The sequence below is a fragment of the Rhea pennata genome, chromosome 5 (genome assembly GCF_028389875.1).
Source record: "Rhea pennata isolate bPtePen1 chromosome 5, bPtePen1.pri, whole genome shotgun sequence".
NCBI lineage: Eukaryota > Metazoa > Chordata > Aves > Rheiformes > Rheidae > Rhea > Rhea pennata.
This window is the reverse complement of record NC_084667.1, coordinates 25,780,973-25,803,218: the sequence shown is the minus strand read 5'-3', so window position 1 is coordinate 25,803,218 and position 22,246 is coordinate 25,780,973. Positions and strand designations below refer to the sequence as shown.

At 37.8% G+C, this 22,246-nt stretch overlaps 1 protein-coding gene across 2 annotated transcripts; it reads left to right on the top strand.

Moving 5' to 3' along the window:
• Nucleotides 1-99: 99 nt before the first annotated feature.
• Nucleotides 100-20,361, top strand: NADSYN1 (NAD synthetase 1). 2 transcript variants are annotated; one of them, XM_062576454.1, is made up of 22 exons: nucleotides 100-206; nucleotides 396-456; nucleotides 979-1,095; nucleotides 1,899-1,952; nucleotides 2,393-2,482; nucleotides 3,753-3,804; nucleotides 4,499-4,587; nucleotides 6,375-6,492; nucleotides 8,198-8,329; nucleotides 9,122-9,196; nucleotides 9,370-9,494; nucleotides 9,683-9,731; nucleotides 10,423-10,525; nucleotides 11,285-11,453; nucleotides 11,798-11,933; nucleotides 13,250-13,356; nucleotides 14,148-14,279; nucleotides 14,742-14,811; nucleotides 15,485-15,613; nucleotides 16,338-16,514; nucleotides 19,378-19,451; nucleotides 20,182-20,361. In XM_062576454.1, exons 1-21 carry the CDS (start codon nucleotides 122-124, stop codon nucleotides 19,429-19,431), a joined length of 2,124 nt encoding a protein of 707 aa, XP_062432438.1. In that variant the 5' UTR covers nucleotides 100-121; the 3' UTR covers nucleotides 19,432-19,451; nucleotides 20,182-20,361. The 2 variants fall into 2 exon arrangements, with proteins under 2 accessions (XP_062432438.1, XP_062432440.1); XM_062576456.1 differs by lacking the exons at nucleotides 16,338-16,514; nucleotides 19,378-19,451; nucleotides 20,182-20,361 and having other exon boundaries at nucleotides 14,742-14,840; nucleotides 15,485-15,585.
• Nucleotides 20,362-22,246: the final 1,885 nt, after the last annotated feature.

Genomic DNA, 22,246 nt, shown 5'->3' with positions numbered 1-22,246 from the left:
AAGCTGTATCACGCCGCCCCAGCCGGGAGCGCCCACAGGCGCCACCCCGGAAGGGGCCGGCGGGCGGCGGGGCGGCGCTGCCGGGGCCGGGGCCGGGGCCGGGGCCGGGGCCGGGGCCGCCATGGGCAGGGCGGTGACTGTGGCCACCTGCGCCCTCAACCAGTGGGCTCTGGACTTCGACGGCAACCTGGGGAGGATCTCCAGAAGTGAGCGGCGGCACCACCGGCGCCGGGACTGGGCTGGCAGCGGGGGGCTGTGGGGCGGCTGTGGCGGCGGCGGCGGCGGCGGGCGCTGCCGGGGGCCTCTCGCAGCGGCGTCGGGCGCCGGGCGGTCGTTTGCGAGGTGTAAGGCCGAGGCAGGACGGTGGGGTTTAATCAGAGCTTCCCCCCCCCCAGGTATTGAAATTGCGAAATGCAAAGGAGCAAGATACAGGCTTGGCCCAGAGCTCGAGATTTGGTGAGAGCGTTTTGATTATTATTGATATATTGATTGATATACCAATAATTTGATTATGGATATATTTCCAAGAGCTGTGTTATTAAAAAGCAAGGTAGCTAAGAAAATAAGTACTTTGCGCAGGATCGTATAAGATATTTGTCTGTCAGTGCAAACAGAAATCTCGCTGCTGTAGTTGCAGGCACTAGATGAGTTCTGTTGTCTCGAGAATGTCCCCGATACGGTGTTATTGTTGTACGGTGTTATTGTTATTATTGTACGAGGTTATTTCCGTGAGTATTCCTCACGGCAACCGTAGCGCTTAGATGCTGCCTGTGCTCAGGCCCTTTTGGAAGGTGGATCCCAGCACCACCGAGGAATTTTAAACACCAGCGACAGGGCTTGTGTTTACAGTATTGCTTCTTCACGGTCTATATCGGTTGTGTATGCGTATGAGATGACTTTTGTCCGAAATAGTTTTGGTTCTGCGGCTCTGATGCTGATCTTGTCCAAAAGTATCATTTTGAATGTTTTCATATGCAGTGGTTATGGCTGCGCAGATCACTATTATGAATCCGATACGCTTTTGCATTCGTTTCAAGTTCTGGCAAAGCTTTTGGAGTCTCCAGCTACTCAAGATATTATCTGCGACGTGGGAATGTAAGTCTCGTAAAACTGTGAAGATGGGGTAACTTTACAGAAAACGGACTGTGCTGTGTAAATAGATATTCCGGACTGCACCAAACTTTTAAACGTGCTGTAGGAACTACACCTGTGCATTTTTAGTGGTAATCTATATAGTACAACTTTCTACTCTGATTTCCATGAGTAGGACTGCAACACAGGAGACATTCTTATATCCTAACTTTTAAGAAAGGAGGGGAAAAAGGTAAGATGCCTAGTGGCTGAGGAGAGAGAGACAGACAGAGACGGAAGAATTACTGTTTTTTAATGGGAACATAAATGACTGGGGTCTATTCCCCAGTTGCTTTAGACTTATGACTGAAATGGGTAAGCTTTGGGTAGGACGTCTTATCTCAATTTACGTGGCTGTCCAAGGGCTTTATAAATTGTCTATCTCTCAGGAATGTCAGAGTTAATGTTAATGTAAAAAGTGCTGGCATTCTGTGGTATAACTTGCTTGAACTGCAAGCTATTTTACAAGTGATATACATTTAATGTGGAAAACGTTGAAACTGTTGTAAGCCGCGTGAAGAGCATGAGCTGTGATAAACTGTAATTGTAAAAGTAACATGCACACACATTTTTTTATTAATATTTATATAAATAAATGTGTAAAGCTAGCTTGCTATGTTATTTTATTTAGCTCCTTATAGTGATACAATGTAGAAACACTGTTTTATAATAGATTTTCAGTGGTGAGGTAGCTTCTGTAGCTTTTCTTGGTGGGGGGAAGGTTCATCTAATAAGTTTTGCCACTGATCTGCTTCTTATTTTCACAGGCCTGTTATGCACAGAAATGTTCGCTACAATTGTCGAGTGATCTTTTTAAACAAGTAAGTAGTTCCCTATGCATTTTGTGGGACGTGGGTTAGCATATCATTTCAGAGGCCTGTTTTGCCTCTGAAATTTCATGGAAAGCATGAAAAAATGTTCCTCAGCGTGATGTGAAGGAAGATAACTGCATCTCTATCTACTACATTTTAGAGAGACAACTGATGCTCTCAGAAAGATAACTTTCTGTTACCTCCATTTCCTTTCTGAATTTGTAAACTAGATTTCCATTGACTTCCTAGAGCCCAGAAAGAAAACTTGAAAAGTCTACAGACAGGAACGGTAAAAAATGATATGTAGATGATATAGATAAATGATAGATGCATATCATAGTAGGAAAAAAAAGGAGAGACTTGCTGTTTAGAAGTGTGTGTATTTAATATTTGGTTGCATGTCAGGTCTTAACTCACTGTTTCTGTTTTGTATTATTTTATGTTTTAAGAAAAATTCTTCTGATCAGACCAAAAGTAACATTGGCAAATGCAGGAAACTACAGGGAATTCCGATGGTTCACGCCATGGAACAAAGCAAGGTAGGCCAAATACTATGAAAATAGTGTTTAAAAACCCAGCTTGTTATTTGCTGCCACAGGAAAGGGATTGAAATCTCTATTGCAGCGCATCAGTGCTGCTTCAGGATGAGCAGCAAGCCAAAGTCAGCTAAGCTGCATAATGGCAGATCAGTTAGAAAGCTTGTTAAATACAATCACGCTCAAAATTGCTAAGCTTAACAGAAAAGTGTGGCAGAATGATTCAACTAGTGTAGCATTGTCGTTTTCCTTATGTTGACTGTCTCAACTATATGCAGCTCAGGATTGGGAGAGCCTGTGTTTAGAAGAGCTTGTGTTCCAACTGCTGCATATTCTGCTCGATATTAAATTGAAAAATAATGTGAAATTGATGACTTCTGTGGTGTTCTGTTAGAATATAGTGACTCCAGAGAATGGAAGTTATGTACATTATGATGCAGGATAACTGACCTGAATACACTTGATGCTCATCTCTGATACTGTTCACTCACCATAGAGTTTAAAAAAAAATAAATAAAAATCATTCTAGCTTGATAATGTTAGTAAAGTATTTCTTAGAGAATCTCCAAGAATCTGTCCTCTTAACATGATCAATTCCAAATTAGTTCTGAAATACTAGTATGATAACACTGGAATTTTTTAATTTTTATTATTATTTTTTTAATTTGGTGTTTGACTTGCCTATAGTGTTCCTTGTCAGGTCTAGTTAACAGCTAGGAGGAAGACAACATGAAGGCTTACGCATCTATGCTACTTAGCAAACATTTCTTCCAGTTGTTTTTTGTTAAATAGATGTTATTTTCTCTCTCAGCAGCCTTTTAGCTCTTGGGAGGGTGACAGTGTTACTCCTACACAATCATTTTCAGCATCCTTCATGCTTTTTTTCTTCATAAAATCAGGATGTCTCCACTGAAGGTGTTTGGCTGGTGGAGTCTATATCAGGCTTTAGCTTTAGCCACAAGATTTTTTCTTCTAACATTGATTATTTACTAGAAAGTAGAGAAGCCAGATACCAGGCTTTTTTAATTTCTGCTGCTTACTTGCTTACCATGCATCATTTCTGAAGAAAATTGGAATGTTCTTAGTTCATAATCTTAACATTTCTGATAATTTCCTGGAAAGATTTTTTTTTAATACATATATACAAACAGTCTTTACAACTTAAGTGCAATTTTTTAACCAATGTTAAAGTTAGGCAATGCTTTATGAAGATTGGAATAAGTTTTTCTGCTCTGATTTATAACTATTCATAATTTATAAACTTGCATTTTAGGCATGTGGAGGAATATTTTCTACCCAGGATAATTCAGGAAGTGACAGGACAGGTAAGTTTAAAGGATTTTTTTTTTTCTTTTTAACTTTAGCATCTTCTAGATTCACCAATTTAAACAAAGAGAATTTACGGAATAAAACTATAGCAGACCAAGCTATTGTCAGTCACATTACAGATTCAGTCATTTCAATGATAACTCTCAGTTACATTAAGTAAGAGCTTAATTTAACCTCTTTTATGTTAGGACTTGGCAATAGAGCAAGTTCAAAATTTCCCTCAGAGTTACTGAGGATTGTGCTGAGTAGCACAGAATATAAGACAAATTATCTGTGGTGGAGACTAGAAATGACGGAGTGATTTAAGGTTACAAATTTCAGAAAGATGTTGTCTGTCTTTGTTCATTAGGATGTCTAAAACTCGTCGCTTCCTCCTGAAGTGTGAGGATGGTTTCTAGCAAAAGACAATCTCTGTTTTGTAGAGCATTAAATTCAAAAGCAGTAGTCCTGAGATAAAGCCCTTGATTGAAGTACCTATGAAATTTCATTATGATTCAAACAATTGCAGTGTAGGGTTTTCTTTGCTTAAATTCAGTATAAAATAAAGAAAGGTACACCGTGATTGATACTATGTCGCTCGTTTCTCACAAATAAGCATTTGGCTTGATTGGGAGCTAATGTTTTGACCTTTACAAAATGAATTCTTCCACTACATGTATGTCTTTTTTTTTTTTTTTTTTTTTTTGTCAGGACACTGTTCCTTTTGGAGATGCAGTATTAGCAACCAAAGATACCTGCCTGGGGGCAGAAATGTGTGAAGAACTCTGGGCACCAAACAGGTAAAGGAGAAATGAAAAGTAACCCTAGAGCTGCGAAAAGAAAATACATATTTTTTAAAAAAAGTTACCTATGATTCCTCTAAGAGTATATCCTTCAGAAAGTGCCAGTGAGCTAAATGAAATGAGGAGCACGAAATGGATCACGGGAAGGATATAGAAGAGAAGAAAAAAGAATGGCAAGTGTTACCAGTCTTTGCCAATTTTGGCACTGTTTTTAGCAGTAATGGCTGTATTGGTATGCAAAGACAAGTTGGGAGAATGATCTTATGAAGCACTTTGAGAAACTTGTGCTAATGGGAGACTCTAGCAAGGTGAAGAGCAATGTCTTACAGATGGAGGCCTAGCAGAATGGTAAAAGAGGTTTTAGGTGGTGAAGTAAAATTGATTTTACGAAGAAGCTGGGAGAAAAATATAGAATAGAAGCACAATGGAAAAGGTAACCTGAGAAAGAGGTGACAGAGAACTGTAATGTTCCCATTCCAGATATTGTTCCACTTTTAGTTGACACTGGAGTGGAAATGTCCTCTGGGTCCCACTCAGTAACTTGGTGCAAGGCCAAAGTGACAAAGTTATTTCAGTGGTTCTTAGGGTTTTAGGAAACATTGGGGAGGGCAGCCACAATAAAGGAGAAGTAATTTGTTTCAATCTGCTGGTCCTCCTTGCCTCAATGTCAAGTTACGTTCTTCTTCCCCAAATGGAAACGAGTGGGATAAGCTATCCTTTAATTTCTGCAATTAGGCTTAATTTCTGGAGCATCAGTGTGGTCTGGTATCTAATCTCATGTTATTTCCATTTACTATGCATAGTCTGAAAAATTTGGGAGAATAGTTTTGTTTTGTTTTAATTTTAATTATTCTCTTTATCTTCAACTTTTATTAATTCCTCTAAACCATTTCACATAATTGAGTTGAGCTTTGTTATACTGGACAAGCTGGAGCATAGGCTTATAGGCAACATCACTTTCAGAAGTATCATTTATTTTTCTGTTTAGCTTAATCTTTCTACTTTTTTAAAAAACTAGCTTTGGACAATTCATAAAGATAATGCAGAAGTAAACAAGTAAAGGTTATTGAGATAGAATAAATTCTAGTGCCCTGAAGTAATACTTCCTGTTAATTGTTTTAGTTTCTGTTATAATACAAGGTTTTTCCAATGATAAGGAAGATCTCAGTTGCACAGATCAGATAAAAAGAAAAAAGAGAAATGGGTGAATTAAAGCAGTTGTAATTAACACAGATAAAATATTCCTATTTTTTTCAAATTTCTCAATTCTAGTTGTTTATTTCCTTGTAATTGCAGAAAGTGCAATGTTTTACACAAAGATGTAATTTTTGGCACTTGAAAAAAATGCAGTATAATTCTTTTCCTTGCCATGGTTCTATTTGTTTGTACTTCTGAGTTTACTAAGAGAGAAGGAAAATGGGACAACTGACCTTGCAAGAGTATGTCAATGTTGGAAACATTTCCAACTCCCACTGCAGACCGAGATTGTATTTTCTTTTTATTGATGACCCAGATTTCTGTAGACTTAAGTAGAAAGTGTTCATTTACAATAGAATGAGTAAAAGTCCAACTGTCTTCTGGAACCACTTGCTATGTTTGATGAAATATCTGTGTACTGCATAAAAACAGATGTTTTTGTGAGCACTACCTTCATTTGAGCTAAGGCTTGTGTAAAGTTTGCAGTGACTTAGATGTTTTATATTTGTCCATAGATCTAAATGATACATGTAGTGTACCTTTCCAGCATTGCAAGCTGAATATTTTTCTGCCTTTTGCTTTGACAGCCCCCACATTGAAATGGGACTTGATGGGGTGGAGATTTTCACTAACTCTTCGGGGAGTCATCATGTGCTACGGAAGGCTCATACCCGTGTGGATTTGGTGAATTCTGCCACAGCAAAGGTAGGCACTTCTTAAAAAAAATAGATGTAGTTTTGGTTATGTGCTTTTTTTTTTTTTTTTTTTAAGGACAGTTTCCTGTTCTGTGATTCTGTGATAGAACTTTGTGCTTTCTTATGTGAACTTGGTGGCCTCTGCAGACCTTGCTAGTTTCTTGTCTCCTTATGCATAATTACCTCCCCTAATTGAATCAGCTGAAGGAGAACAGCTCCCCAACTGGGAACTGTACTTCTTGAGGTCCCTGCTATAAAAGCATGCTCTGATGTGAAGCATGCCAACTTCTTCCCTGCTCTGTAATTCCATGTGCAGTTTGGTAGCCTGTCAGGTCTGCCTGGTCTGTGGAGCAGAGAAGTGGAAGAGAAGCCTTTTGGCAGCTGCATGTGAATATGGGAGATAGAAGCCTGCATGTGTGTGTGTGTGTGGGGGGGGGCATCTCTGAGAGGGAACACTGTGTGGGAGGCCTTCATTCTGCAAGACCACACTAACTATTTAATCTTTCTTTCACACGGATACCTGTAGGAGAGTTAGAATTACCTTAAAACATTTTCTTGATAACTCCCAGCTCTGGGGATGTATGTTCCAAAAATGCATTTGGTGTCTCCTATTTTAATTCCACTAAACATTGAAGAAAAAATATTGCACTCATATGATGAATAGAAAATAGCTCAAAATTCAAAGTAAATGAGTGTTTAGTAGTTGGAAGCATGAGATGTTGAATCCACCATATACAGTGAAGTTTATTAAAAACAGTTTTAAAGGCTGTAGCTGAGTGAACACATTCTGCATAAAGGATAAACTAGCAGTGGCTGTGGTTGTTCTCTGTAGTGATCTGTGACTAAACAGTCTCCCTTTGTACGCTCTGTTTACTATATTGACAGGTCATTACCAACTTGTAATTCACGCCACAGGGGGGGATATTTTGCTGGCCCATAAAAAACCATTCACAAGTCTGTTTCATTTCCTTAAATTTACAGTTTATTTTCTGATCTTAGTCCACGTAGCAACATTCTGCTGAAGAAATATTAGTAATTGTATCAGGAAGTGAAGATAGAAATCAGTGTTTAAACTCGGACATTATTTTTTTTTCCTCTCATCATTTTCTTACTTAAAAATGTGTTTTATTTATTTATTTTTTTTATATTGAAAGCTTTGCTTATTTCAAAAAGGAGAAGCCTTTCAGTGATTAGACTAACTCTGTCTCACAGTTAGTGACGAGGACAAAACCAAACCAATGAATGGATGGTAAGCTGTGGAAAGTGATTAGTTCGTGTAACTCCCTTGTCATAGATATTTGACAGGCTTTGGTTGTATTTGACAACATCTGCTCTGTTCTCAGACATCCAAAACCAGCTTCTGTTGTCTTCTTCCTGCTTTTCTCAATCTCTGTCTTGAACTTAATGTTTGAATTTTGAAGTGTGGCCGTCCACATCTGGGCTAGAGGCACAACTCTTTTTGCTAATAACAGAAGAAAACTCCTATCTTCCAATAACACAGAAGGGATATTGCTCATCTACTATATTTACGCTATTTGTTTCTGTTGTGTGCATGGTGTGCTAAGTACTTATCAAATGAGAAAGAGTCCCACTGAAATCATTTACAATGTATAGACAGAGGAAGAGTATAAGAAGGGCAGGAATAGTGAAATAAAATTGTCTTTTAACATTTTGGTCTTGTTTGTTTTGTTTTTGTCTGTTTGTTTTCCTCCCAGAATGGTGGAATATATGTTTTAGCTAACCAGAAGGGCTGTGATGGTGATCGTCTGTATTATGATGGATGTGCCATGATTTCTGTGAATGGAGACACAGTTGCACAAGGATCTCAGTTCTCTCTTGATGATGTGGTACTATACTAGACTTACAACTTAACTGTTAGTTGCAGCTAAATTAAGTAGGGCTGCATGTACGCTCAACACTTTCAAGAAATTCTACTGATGCTATGTCCATATCTTTTATAATCTAAACAGATGTGATTTTACTGTGCAGTTCAACTAGATCAAAGCTTTTCATAAGTAGATTGACTAAACTTGATCTACAGTAGTTCCCCTGCTTTTGCAAGGAGGGAAGAGCCATTACAGGGGAGGAACTTTTCCCCAGATTGTGTATGCAATTGCTATGATTAGGAGAAGCTCTGTTAGTTTATGTCCCCTTATTTGACAAAGAAGGGCAAAGGTTGCAATGTTCTAATTATGACCCATTTGATAGACAAAAGATTTGATAGGATGAGCTTTACTTCAAAACCCCTTTCTCAGTATTTTCTCAGATTTGTCATTGCAGCTGTAGATTTTTTTTTTCCATGTCATGTGCCAAACTCTGTCCCCAGTATGCTCTTTACCCTTTCCTCCTGTCCTCTGCCACAGTGATGGTGAACCTATTGTTCAGCACATGTGACATTTACTAGAAGTTTGCTGTGGGTTATGGTTGTCCTAGTGTACTTGGTGAATTGATTTGGTTCTGCTGACTTTGTAATGTAATTCTACTAAGTCAGAGATGACTTGTGGGTAAAGTTAGCATAAAAAGGCATATTGAAATTTTTTTTTCCCTTTTTCAAAAATTTTCTGTAGACTATTTTCTTGCTTGTCAGAGACCGTTTGTGTTTGCATAGAATCAATCTAATGTTGAAAGCATTTCTGTAGGAAGTGCTGGTTGCCACACTGGATTTAGAAGATGTTCGAAGTTACAGAGCAGAGATTTCATCTCGTAACTTAGCGGTAAGAATTTGTTATGTGGGTTATGTTTGTAAGCTGTCCCAAGTTTGAATCGTTGTTGAATTGAAAAAGCATTTGCTCGTGTTGATTTTCACAGTATTCCATAGAATGTGATGTTTTATAGGCATACTCTACATTAAACTGATGTCTTTCTATTCTTCTGTACTATTGCTTAGGCAAGTAAAGTGTGTCCCTATCCCAGGGTAAAAGTGGATTTCACGCTCTCGTGTTCTGATGATGTAGCTGTACCTACTTGTATGCCAATTCAGTGGAGATATCATAGTCCTGAGGAGGAGATCTGGTAAGCACCTATTTTAATCTGTTGTTTGAAAATGATTTGATAAGTGTATTTTTTTTTCTTTAAGAAGGAGGTGAACATAGTATTTTGCTTATATTTAAGTATGGAAAATGTCCCATCAGAATAGCATGGTAAATATGTTGCATCTTATCCCATAACCCTCTTGAAATGCATATATTTTGTAATTTCAGCCTTGGCCCTGCGTGTTGGCTTTGGGACTACTTAAGGCGCAGCAGACAGGTAAGAACAACTGGTTTTGTTCTTTGCTTTTTTTATATATACCTTCCATGCTATCAGGACAGTACTGATTGTTATCCTATGCTGCTCTTAATACAAAGTGATGTTGTTAATCTAACATACCAGGTTAGTGCTTTTCACTGTTGGCTCTTTCAAACTTAAAAACAAATATGCAAACTATGATTTTAGTATTCTCTCCAGAGTTTCTTTTAGGATTCAGTCATGCTTCTTTTGAAAGCATTAGTCAAACATATTTACTAAAGGGGATTTCTTTCTCTCTGAAACTCTAGTTTTCAGTGAGAAAGATGGCATAAAGGAGTTGGTGTTTAAAGTAAGCAGGATGACATATAAAATTGATCCAGTTTAGTAGTGAATTGTATGTGAAGGATTTGGTCCTTTTTATTAGCTTTTCAGCCTAAGTGGAGGGTAAAGACATGCTGGCAATTTGTCTAGCCAAAAGATTTATGTTGACTCCTTGTTTGGTTATCCAGTTGATAGCTTGATAGTCCATAGTCCAGGTGATGATTTTTGGATCTCCAGTTGAGTTTGAGAGGGTTTTCTAGGTCTACTTTTTTTCTAGTAGACTTGAATAATATATGCACAATTCTTTTGCAGGAGTGTGTTTGAGTGGTAAAACATACTTTTTTTCCCCAAGGATGCTTTTTGGAATTTCTTCCTTTGTTTTATTTCCAAGGCAGGATTTCTTCTACCTCTTAGTGGTGGAATTGATAGCTCTGCTACAGCTTGCATAGTATATTCCATGTGTCACCAGGTTTGCCTGGCAGTCAAGAATGGAAGTAAGTAGATCTGCATGTGTGGCTAGTCATTCTTATTAAAGGTTGAGGGCAAATTAATATTAGCTAGATGCAATAGATGCACAAGTAAGATGCTTACATATATAATTCACTAAATATAGCCTCTTGCCCAGTTTTTCCAAAGGAATCCTTTGCATCCCTTCAGAAATCCCAACAAAAATGTGGATCTAGATTTCAAATTTTCTGAATTGGCTTAATAGTTTCATTTGGGGTTTTGGGACTGTGAAATTCAGACTAGTTTCTATTTAGAGTATTATTCAAAATGTTGACTGGGTTACTTTTGGGATTTTGGTTTGTTATGAGAATTTTTCCTCTCGGTTAAATTCAGTACTGCAAAATATGATTAGAGATGGTTCAGGCTCTTAAATTGGATTTAATTAGTCCATTGGCATTTAGCTACCCCTTTATACATATTGAATTGTATATTCTGTGAAGATTCCTTAAGATGCAGAACAATAAAATTTAGAATGTCTGTGCTGAAAATTAAAAGCCAAATTGGTAGGGTTTTTTTGTTTTGAAATATGAAAAAAATGTTTGGAGAATTAAATGATGAAGTTACTTCATTTGTGAGGGGGACTGTAAAGCTTAGGTGGAATACTGTCAAACACTTGGATTCTCTAGCAGATGCTATAAAAATGGAGTATTGGAATGCAAGAAACATGTACAAGATATTTGCATGTTCTGGGTAACAAGAGCACAGCAATTTCCTTTCTTACTCTATTTCTTCTGCTTTATCCTCAGACACAGAGGTACTGGCTGATGTGTGTAGGATTGTGAATGATGAAACCTATGTCCCTGAGGATCCTCGAGAATTTTGCAGGCGTATCTTCACCACTTGCTATATGGCTAGTGAGAACTCTTCCCAGGATACTTGCAACAGGGCTAAACTTCTGGCTGAGCAAATAGGGAGGTACAGATTGAGAAGTGCTGGGAAAAAAATCATGTTCTGGCAAAGACTTTCATACAAAACTTTCAAATGTTTTGAATATGTAGGAGAGTAAATGTGTAAGTGGTAAATGTATTAAGTAGGAGTATCTCACACATTGTTTGTGTAAATGTGCAGCACGCTTAGCAGCACTTGGTGAAGGACATAAAAATTTGTAAACAGACTCCAGAAAGTCTTATGCTTTCTTAAGGCTCTTCTAACCAGATCTGAGATGGCAGTAGGCTTGAAACATCTTTTCAAGTTTTTTTAAAATGCTGTTTTTATATAGACTGTGCTATCTGAGTCACTTCTGCTTGAATTCTTCTCAGCTATCACATCAATCTGAATATAGATGTGGCTGTGAAAGCTATTGTGGGAATTTTCAGCATGGTGACAGGTCGAAGTCCTCGTTTTTCTGTCTATGGAGGGAGCAGCAGAGAAAATCTGGCACTCCAGAATGTGCAGGTGTGTTTCATGTAGGCTAAATCTGATTAAATTCTTCTTTTGTAATAACACAAAATGGTGAAGTAGCAATGGGACCCTTCATTTGCTACTTGTTGTGAAGACCTGAACTCACTGTGCTGTGTTGGTGAAGATTCAGGGGCTTCCATTAAATGCTTGTCCTCAGCAGAAATCCAAAATCCGGTGCAACTTGGGAGGGGTCCAAGATAATTATTTCTGTGATTTTTAAAACCTCCTAGGATGGTTAGAAGAAAATACTATGTCCCTATATTCTATTGAAACCATTGGTCCTGGTGCTCTTTAGAAAAACATAGCTATAGATAGGTTAGCAGGTCAGAAAAATGTGCAGTAAACTAGTCTAACAGACAAGTCATGAGTCCAGTAGGGTTGCTACAGGTCAAGACTTAAACTTCACTTCATAGATCTGGCAACACGTTTATGCAGTGCTTGTATATACAAGACTTTTCTTTAGTGAATGTTATCAGCATTTAAGAGCCTCTATGTGAGATGTCAAGCTTACCTGTTCCAATACTTAATTGTTCTTAGTTTTAGAAAGTTGAAGAGAAAAATGTTTTTACATCAGAACATATCCAGTCTTTAGGGACTGTAGCAGCTTCCAGTCTCACCAACAAAGCTGCTTTAATTCTGGCTAAAACACTGTTGATTATCAGGTTTAATTGTCAGTTTTTGTTAGCTGATTTTTTTTTCTCTGCAGTTACGGAAAACTGCATCAGTCTTCTCTAGAAGCAGACGTTGAATCTTTTATTAGTTTTTTGGCAGCAGAGTAGGCTTTAGCCATAGATGAATGGTGATGATCTGCTTAACATCACACACAGTTGTAGCTAGAGCTGGAAATTGAATTTCAGGTGTCTCAACTTAGTACTATTAGCATCCTTAGAAAAGTTAGTTTTAGAATGAGGACAGAAGCAAAGAGAATTTACAATTTTTTTAAATTAAATGTCTCTAGCCTAATATTCCGCAAGAGGGTGTGTTAGTCAAATGGTTTGTCTGCATACTTTATCCCTGATGGATCTTTACTAGTGCTTTTGGGAAACGGAGAATCAATTCAGAATAGAATCACTTGCCCAGCCACATAAGTCTGTGGCAGAGTCGGACACTGAACCTTGTTTTCCTAAATGGTGTTCAAGATCCTATCCCTAAGACCGTCCTCCTTGCAGTAATGCTTTGCCCTCTTGCATTATGTTCTTTCTGGGTTTGTTTAGGGAATTGTTAATTAAAATTAACTTGGATTTGTGTTTGAATGGGGAAAAATTATTTTTGCTTTGTAAATTTGCTTCATTTTTCATTTTGCTTTTTAGGCTAGAATAAGAATGGTCCTTGCCTATCTATTTGCTCAATTGACCCTTTGGACTCGTGGGATGCCGGGGGGACTTCTGGTGCTAGGATCATCCAATGTGGACGAAAGGTTGGTGAATGTTAGAAGTCTAAAACAAAGTGAACTGAGAACAGGTTGCTGCAATTATTTGCAAGTCTGCCAAATCCCAGTGTAGATTAGTACTCAGAAGAGGCAAGAGGCTAAGCATACACTGATGGCAGTAGACTTGACAAAAAAATAACTGAATCAACTCAGTGGCAAATTGTGTATTTTTCAGAAGTTTAGAATCAAAGTATTGCCACAGTTTTCCAATAAACTGCTGTTCCTTCATCAGCAATTTTCAATAGAGCTTACCTGGGCAGTTACCAGGTTACATTTCCTATATGTTATTTAATGTGTTTTCAACTACTCTGTTAGTAATTAAGTTGTGAACTTTCTAAGTTGAAAAATAGATTTCAAAAGTCTAGAGTACTATTACTAGACCTGGCTGCTCAAAGATAAATGCAATCTGTGTGAGACTGTAGGACTACTAACCTCAAAAGATGGGAGTGTAATGAACGTTGATTCTGTAGGGTTTTGGGGTCTTCTGGGGGGGATGAAGGCAATATTTTAATTATTTTACACTAAATATACTACCTTAGCATGAACAATTTCACGGTGCTTAAGTTCAAAATACGATCTTCTTCCTCTTGGCAATTTCATGGCTTTAGAATAGCTCTGTTGCAGAGCTGTTATACCTTACGTGTAAATATATAAAGTAGTAATAATCTCTTTGTCCTTGTCTTTATTCTACATACGTATTATGTGATATAAACTATATATTGTTACTAATGTAACACTATTATATATTATTATTACATAAAATTTCCTTTCTTGCCTAGTCTCCGAGGATACTTGACAAAGTATGATTGTTCAAGTGCTGATATCAATCCAGTTGGTGGAATCAGCAAGACTGATCTGAAAAACTTCATACAATATTGCATTGAAAATTTTCAGCTCACATCCCTCAGGAGGTGAGTAGTGAAACAGTGATGATTGGAGACTAATCTGTATTTGCGTGCTGCATATCGTTGTCTTCCTAGTTTCTCTCTCTCCTGCAGCTTAGCTCTGTTAGTAATATTGCAGAGCTAATGAAGAAATCTTCTGCACATCCCTCTGTCTTTAAGTGATTATCTGCACTTGTACAAGACACACTAAATGGTGCAGTGCTGAAAGTGCTACCAGTCTAGAGAGTTATTATATACAAGAATATTTGTTATTAATTCCACTGAAGGAACTGCATGGGAAGCTAATCAAAATCTGCCTTAGGCAAGGCTATATTCCATTTCAGGGCCCTTCTGGACAGGCTTTAAGTGAATGTAGAACTATAGATTTCTAACAGTTAAAACCACAAATTATCAAGGCTTCAGCTATAGAAGTGATTGTGTGATAATGTGACTGGGGACAATTCATGTCTTTTCTCCTCCTTTTTATAGTATCATGTCAGCTCCTCCTACTGCAGAGTTAGAGCCCTTGGTGGATGGACAGTTGTCTCAAACTGATGAGGTAATGGGCAGTGACTTTAAAATGCTCTGGTAAGCCTTATCCCAAAATTCGTTTCTTGTCCAGTAACATGCCAATAACTCTGCTTATTGGCAAGTGTGTTTCCTCCTAGTTCTAAACACTCTTTAAATCGCTAACAAGGCACTACTGTCCCACAGCAGCCTTGTCTATGTTGACCACAATTGCTGAAATAGCAAAGAGTTTTTGGGGGCACTTAAGAGGATGAGTGTTGTGAAATTTTCTGAATTTCAGTCCCTCTTAAAGTTTGTTAACATCAAAATGAAGTCATAGCCTTAAACTGCTTTCAAAATGACTTGTGGCAAAGCTCTGTCCCCTCCCCATTCCCTTTGTTACCTGCTTCAGTGAAAAAGGACTGGTGAGACTAGCATCTATCTCTGAGGGCTAAAGGATATTGCAGATTTTCTGGGAAGGCAAAGGGTAGTCTAATTAGGATTTAATAAAATATTTTCCTGTAAGAATTTTGAATCTCTCATTCCAGAGATCCCCGCCTCCTTTTTTTCCCTCAGCTTGGTAATACTACTTTCTTCTGCTGTTTTGATCATTGGCATTTCTATTTTGGTGTTTCTTTGATTAACTGAGTTATTGCAATTGCTCATAAAATTATTACCAATTTACATAGTTGAGATTTTCAGTGGCTTTCTGTGTATGATTTCAGGCAGATATGGGGATGACATATGCAGAACTCTCTGTCTATGGCAAATTAAGGAAAATTGCAAAGGCTGGACCATACAGTATGTTCTGTAAGCTGATTAGTATCTGGAAGGAGATCTGTACTCCAAGAGAGGTAATATCTAAAATGAAAAACAAAAATTTTTTAATACCTTTGTCAGCACAGTATATATTTGGAGAAAGGTCAAATAGACTTCCTTTCACCTGAAAGGAATGGTTTAATTATTCTCCTGTGTTTAGAAATACTTTGCAGCTGTAACAGAGTATGCTGGAAAAACTGTTATGGATCTCTTGAAGGAAGCTGCTCTTTGTACTGCACATTGTTAGACTGGTAATTGGGTACTTTTGGAAACAACTACTTACAGAACTACATCTTCAGGGGAAGATTCTCTGAAATACGTATGGCCAACTACTGTTGAAGCCTTTGATTATGTATTCTGAGACGGAAAGTGGCTCTTGCTCTGAAAAATGCTTAGAATATCTACACTAAAGAGGGATGTGCTTTGCTGTGATACAGTCTTTGCTTTTGTGCAGAAAGGAGGATGTTTGGATTGTCACTTAAACTGAAGCCGTTTGAACTGCAGAGGCTACTATTTACTTTTAGATTACTTGCAAGACATTTTCCTAATGGTAAATGTTCGGATTTTAAGTGCAGGGACTCAGGTGTTGTCTGAACTGCCTCTTACATAGACAGTCATTTATGCTGGTTCATACTAGCAGCAGTGGCTAATCTGCACAAAGATTAAACAGATAAGTGAAGTCTCCACGATATTATCATCATCCGCAATTTTAAATCCTAAAACTTCAGCTGATTGAAAGCTATATTCTTTGTACACCAGGTGGCATCAAAGGTTAAGCATTTCTTCAGGATGTATTCTGTTAATAGACATAAAATGACCACTCTCACTCCTGCCTACCATGCTGAAAACTACAGTCCGGATGACAACCGATTTGACCTGAGGCCTTTCCTTTATAACACTACATGGTCCTGGCAATTTAGGTGTATAGATAAACAGGTAAACCCTCTCCTCTTTTCGTACAGTTTTATTTTTAAAGTCCTCGCAACAGAACAAACTTCATTCCATTAAATCTCCACCAAAAGGCTAATAGCACTTAGGATAATGATTAATACAGAAATAGTTATAATTGTTCTTTTTGCATTATTGTGAGACTAAGGATTTGCTGGATTTAATGTTGGCTGTGCGTTTTTTGTAGTTTAGCACAGCTTGTCCTATAGATAGGAAAGCAAGAAGAAAGAAAAAGAGAATGTATGTAGTAAGGCCAGAAACCAACAGTTTAGTTAGGCTCATACTCATGAAGCCTTGTGCCAGTGTGGAGAAAAAGGTATATGCTTCATTCAGGACCTGTCTGACAGGATATAACTGCAGGATTAAGACCTGACCTATATGTGTATGGGGAAAAAATCAGTAAAAGCTAGCAATTCGTTGTAAATGACTTTCCCACCTGCTTCTACAACAATCACCTGTTCTCCTCTCTGAACTTTGTCAGCTGGCTCACAAATACGTGTTTGTCCAAAAACAGCAACAAATGATGGTTCAGTGCTTAGTTTGGGCACTGTGAGGTGTGAAGTTAGTTATTTGAACTGTGATCTGCTTATCTTTTTGTAACTTTTAGTCACTCTTTCAAAATTATTTTTGGGCCTTTTCTATGGGAACGGTCCTGTGCTGAAGAATTATAGCACCTCGAAGTTTTCTCTGCCAGAGATTTTACATCTCAGTTGCTTTTAAGAGTATGTTTATACATGCAATAAAATATTAATTCTCTCCACTGTGAAATGCCAGACATGCTGTGATATATTTTATTCTCTTGAAAGTTAGGATAAAAGTTACCATTTGAAAAAGCTACTGCATTTGTTTTCGTATGTGTGTTCCCCGCCCCCCCCCCCGTTGTTTTTGGCTTTCTTCTCCTGAAGGCCAGGACAAAAGTTCTTTTGACTTTAATGGATGTTGAGAAAAATATTTTTGTAGGGTAAGGACCGAAATTTAATTACTTTATGTATACAGTAAATGTCATTAAGATATTTTAATGATCCAATAATGGTGGTATTACAGTCTTTAACTAGATTTCTGTGTGGCATTAATTTTGCATGCAAGGGTATTAGCCATTGCAAATTGTTACTGAAAAGTGGGAATCAAGTTTGGGGAAGACTCCATTATTTGGGCAACAAAACAATTATTTTGCTATTTCAGCAGTAACTTGAACTGATAACTTATTACTATGTAAAGCTTTTTGCAGGACTGGAAAATAATGACTTGCAGTAGTGTGAGACAAATCTGTCCTATTCAAGAAAGAGAATGCTGTAAGAGTTTCCATTTAATGTGTATATTCTGCACAATTGTAGTTCTGATGAGAATCACTGTCTAGGACAATGTCTTACTGATAATTGTGCTCCAGGGACTTAATCTGCACTTAAGTTTTTCTGGTATAGTAACAAGAATGTGAAAAGGCAGCATATGATCTTAAGTGACATGGTTTTGTCACTCAAGACAAAACCCCCCTTCCCCTTTATTTAGGTAATTCCAGTTTTCTGGAAGAAGAGTCATTTTACAACTACAGCTCATTTATGAAAGGAAACTAGTTCAAGTGCTAATGATAAAATTTGTTGAATTTGTGGAAAGTACTTTTCCACTTGGGATGTTTGAAGTATAGTCAATTCAGTTATTTATTCTTTCAAGTGCAAAAATCCTCTGAAGATGCTGCAGAAAGAAAAGAGCTAGGAGAAGGAGGTTAAGGTGTTAACATTTGCTGGGAATTAACCAGATTGCACTTGGGTCTTAATGTCATTCAGCTTTATGTGGACAATGAAATTTCTTATAGTTTAAGCCATCCCAGAAACTCCAGTGGCTCTGTCTGAGGCTTCTGGCTTAGAGTTAAATTTGGGAGAAAGGATATGTGGCCTGAGCATGTACTTTAACAATTTCCAGGAGCCAAAATATTAGAGCTTTTAATAGTTGGCATAATTTGAAAGAGCAGTGATATAGCTCAAAAGAAAGCTGACACAACTGTCCATGAGGATTAGATGTTTTCAGTCAGCCTTGTGTTTTTTCCAGTGCTTACTGGACACAGCACAAGAATAGCCACGTTTGGTCAAATCAGAAGGTCTATCAGCCTGAGTATCTTCCTGCATCTATTTCGTGACCAGTAGCAGGTGTTGAGGAAAAATACAAGAACAATGTATTTATAGTATGATCTTTCCTATGTATCTCCATAAGCTTTGAGGAACATAAAACTGAATTTCAAGAGTCAGAAAACATGCGGATCAGTTTTAATTGTTGCTGTTGGTGTCCTCTGTGAGTTTGCCTGATCCTTTCTGAAAATATTTATATTTGTTGTAACAGCTTATAAAATAGGATATTCCCTTGTCTTAAAATTTAAGAACAGTGAAGGTCAGTTCTTATAGTCATGACTTGTTTGTGTGCATGTATGAGAAGTGTTTTCCTTTGTTTATTTTAACGATTCTAGGTTCTCTGTTAGGGACAGGGTTCAGGTTAAGGCCTGATCTGATCTGACAGTTAACCGTCTTTGAAAAGGACGGGCCTGCCTCCTTTTGTCTCTCCAGGCTTCTCCCGAGATGGCTTTGGCACTTGTCTTGCTCCTTAGTCAGCCAAATCAATTCACTGAACTGACAGAAAAGTAGGAACTGATGGGAGCGTGCAGCTTGAGGGGAGGAAAAAGGTTTGACCTTCCCTTTTGACTGCAACTAGCAGTCTGTTTAGCTCGGCTGTTCCCTGGAGCATGTCCCACTGTCAGTTTCTGCTAAAGCTGGGCTCCCTGCTGACTCCTGCTGGAAGTATGAAAATGCAGTTGTTACATGCAAACTTGTTTTTATTATTGAATCCATTTTTTGTTAACTTGCAGGTGTTCAGTCTAGAAAGAAAGGAAGGATTATCTCATGTTGAAGATGTGGACTGATTGCTCTATCATTTAATATGGTAATTAATTTGATAAACAGTGTTTGAAACTGGAATGTCCTGTGATGATAAGCAGTTACCCAAACAATTGTTGAGGTGACCTTTGCAAACAGTATTTGTAATCAAGTTCTCTTTTCTGAGTAATGACTCTGATTCATTCCCAGTACCCTTGAAGCCTAGTTTGGCTAAAGAGTTGTTCATTAAAGATTTTCTTCAGCTACTTGAATTAATTTCTATTAATTGAAAATACTTAGACAAGCCTATCAATCATAAATGTAAAGGAATCTTTATTGTGGAAGTGTATACATGCACAGAAATTTAGTTTAACTGGATCAAATCAATAGCCTAGATATGATTATTTTTGAGTAACATTCAACTGAAAGCAAAATTTTATCATTTCTGAGACATACTGTTTTTTTAAAAAAATCTCATTTTACTGTGTAATAAAGTTGTAATTTTACTGAGACATGCTGTTAAGAAAAAAAATCCCATTTTACTGTGTAATAAAGTTGTAATTTTACTATGTTAATTGACTCCATATTTTACATGTTTTTTATTTATGTAGGACTAGCTATATAGACTGGTCCAGCGTTTTGAATAGCAGCAAGGTTTTAGAATGTATGAGTGAAATATATGACTAGTATCCTTGAAGTTAGTAGGTACCAAATCGGTGTTCAGTTTCTTGTTGTGCATCTGCTTGTTCTGTGATTTGTGACAACTTGTTTTAAAACCTCTGACCTGTTTTTTTCAGAGAGGAACAATGCCTATTTCATAAAGATGTTCAAGGATTGTTCAATGGTTACTGTTCTCCAAGATTCTCAGGTGAATTTTAAAGATTTTAAAGGATTATAAATAAAGTAGATATGGTGTTTCTTCCCTCCTGATATTTTTGATGCATACAGATAGGTTGGTATACCCAAAATAAATGTTTTCTGGTGCATGGCATCCTGAATAGAGATGAGAAAGTTTGGTATCCATGCCAGTGTTGTTATTACCACTTGCTGAGGTGCTTGTCCAAAAGCTGTGTCATTTGTTATCACAGACTGTGCAATCAGTGAGTGGCTGTACTTGCCACATGGTTACTTTACTTCTGGAATCAAGCTTGCTGAGTTGTAAAACACTTGGAAACAGAGTGAATATTTTAGAAATGAGGTAGTCTCATTTAGAGAATAACCAGCTTCCTTCAAAATTCGGTTAGTGTTACCCACTTTCCAAATATTGTTTACAAAAGCTGTTTCAACTTCACAGGTTTTCCACATCTCTTCAATGCTGTGGAAAACTAAAAAAAGAACAAGGATAGGTTTGTTCCTTCATCTGAGTCCCTCTTCTGCCTGACTTAATTTGTGGCCAGTTTTTTGTCATCCTGAGTTGAAAGATTCCCTTTTAATAGGGGAAACTAGAAATGCCTTTGTGAAGTTCTGGGCAAACAATGCTACAACACTACATCAGGGCAGCTTAGATCTAGCTCAGTCTTGTTAAAATGGCTATGAACTGAAAATATCTGGTGAAGGGAATGCTTTCCACAGTTGTTTTCCATGATCTCCACAGTCCAGAGAGTGGAGCTGACTCATGCAAAGTTACAGATGCTGTATTGTTCTTGGTAGGGTTCTATGTGGTTTTGGTTAAAATACATAGCTACCTTACTCTGTTAGTGGTTGATTATGCTAAGAATGTGCGTGTTCATCTGAAGGAAAACCACAGCTCAGACTCATGTTTCTCTGCAGCTGAATTTCCAGTTCCTTAAGCCATAGTGGATGAATTTTGAACAGAAATTCTGGAATCTGTTGTATATTTGAGGGCTTCTTTATTTCTCTTTCTCTAAAGTTATTGCTTTCCTCTTTGGACAATCACAGAAGGGGAAAGGAGAAGAAACCTTGATTTCTTTAAAATAAAAAATAATGGCAAAAATCATCTAACTTAGCTTCTAACACCGTGCTCTCACTGCTACTCTGGTTATCCTGAGCATTTTGAACACTTAGTGAGGGGACCTTTGTGTTTCTTAGCAACAGCAGTGTGTGTGTACATGTGTGTACATGGGTGCAAGTGTGGGCTAGTGTTGAATACATATTGTACTAGCCCACATATACTTTCCTTTTGCTGTCCAGAAACTCTTCCTGAACCTCTTCCATCTGACAGCTGTAGTTAACAATTAGTCCAGTTTTATGACTGCTTTCCTGCCTACTGAAAATGGGAAGTAGCTGTGACGTACAGCTGCTGACATGCTCACTTTAACCAGTGATGATTATTTCAGTAATGTTGTAGAGTTTCCCCCTACATCTTAATCTCCCAAAAGGTTCATGTTGCATCTGACCCCGATTCATTTGGAAACTAGTGGAAAACAGACATGGCATCTGATCTTTTTTTTCCATAGCACAATGTACAGTCATTCTTGCAGCTAAAGGCAAAACTACCCTGCTGTCAATTAAACAGTATAGGACGGACCTACTCTTACTGCTCAGCCTGGAAATGCCGAATAGATGGCTTGATTTACTTTCTGCTTATCATTACTTTGCTGTGGCCTGTAGTAAGTGGGAGAGAATGTTGTGGAGCTGTCTTGTCAAAATATCAGGGGTTAGGTTTAGCTCAGTTGGTTAGAGCGTGGTGCTAATAATGCCAAGGTTGTGGGTTTGATCCCTGTATGGGCCACTTGTTTGAGGGTTGGACTAGATGATCTCCAGAGGTCCTTTCCAACGTTAACAATTCTATAATTCTGTGAACTCATGCCATTCTGAAATTGCAATTTGATCAAATTAAACAACGAAAGTGCATGTGAAAGGGGCCATGGTAAAAGGGAGGGGATGGATGGTGGCAAAAGA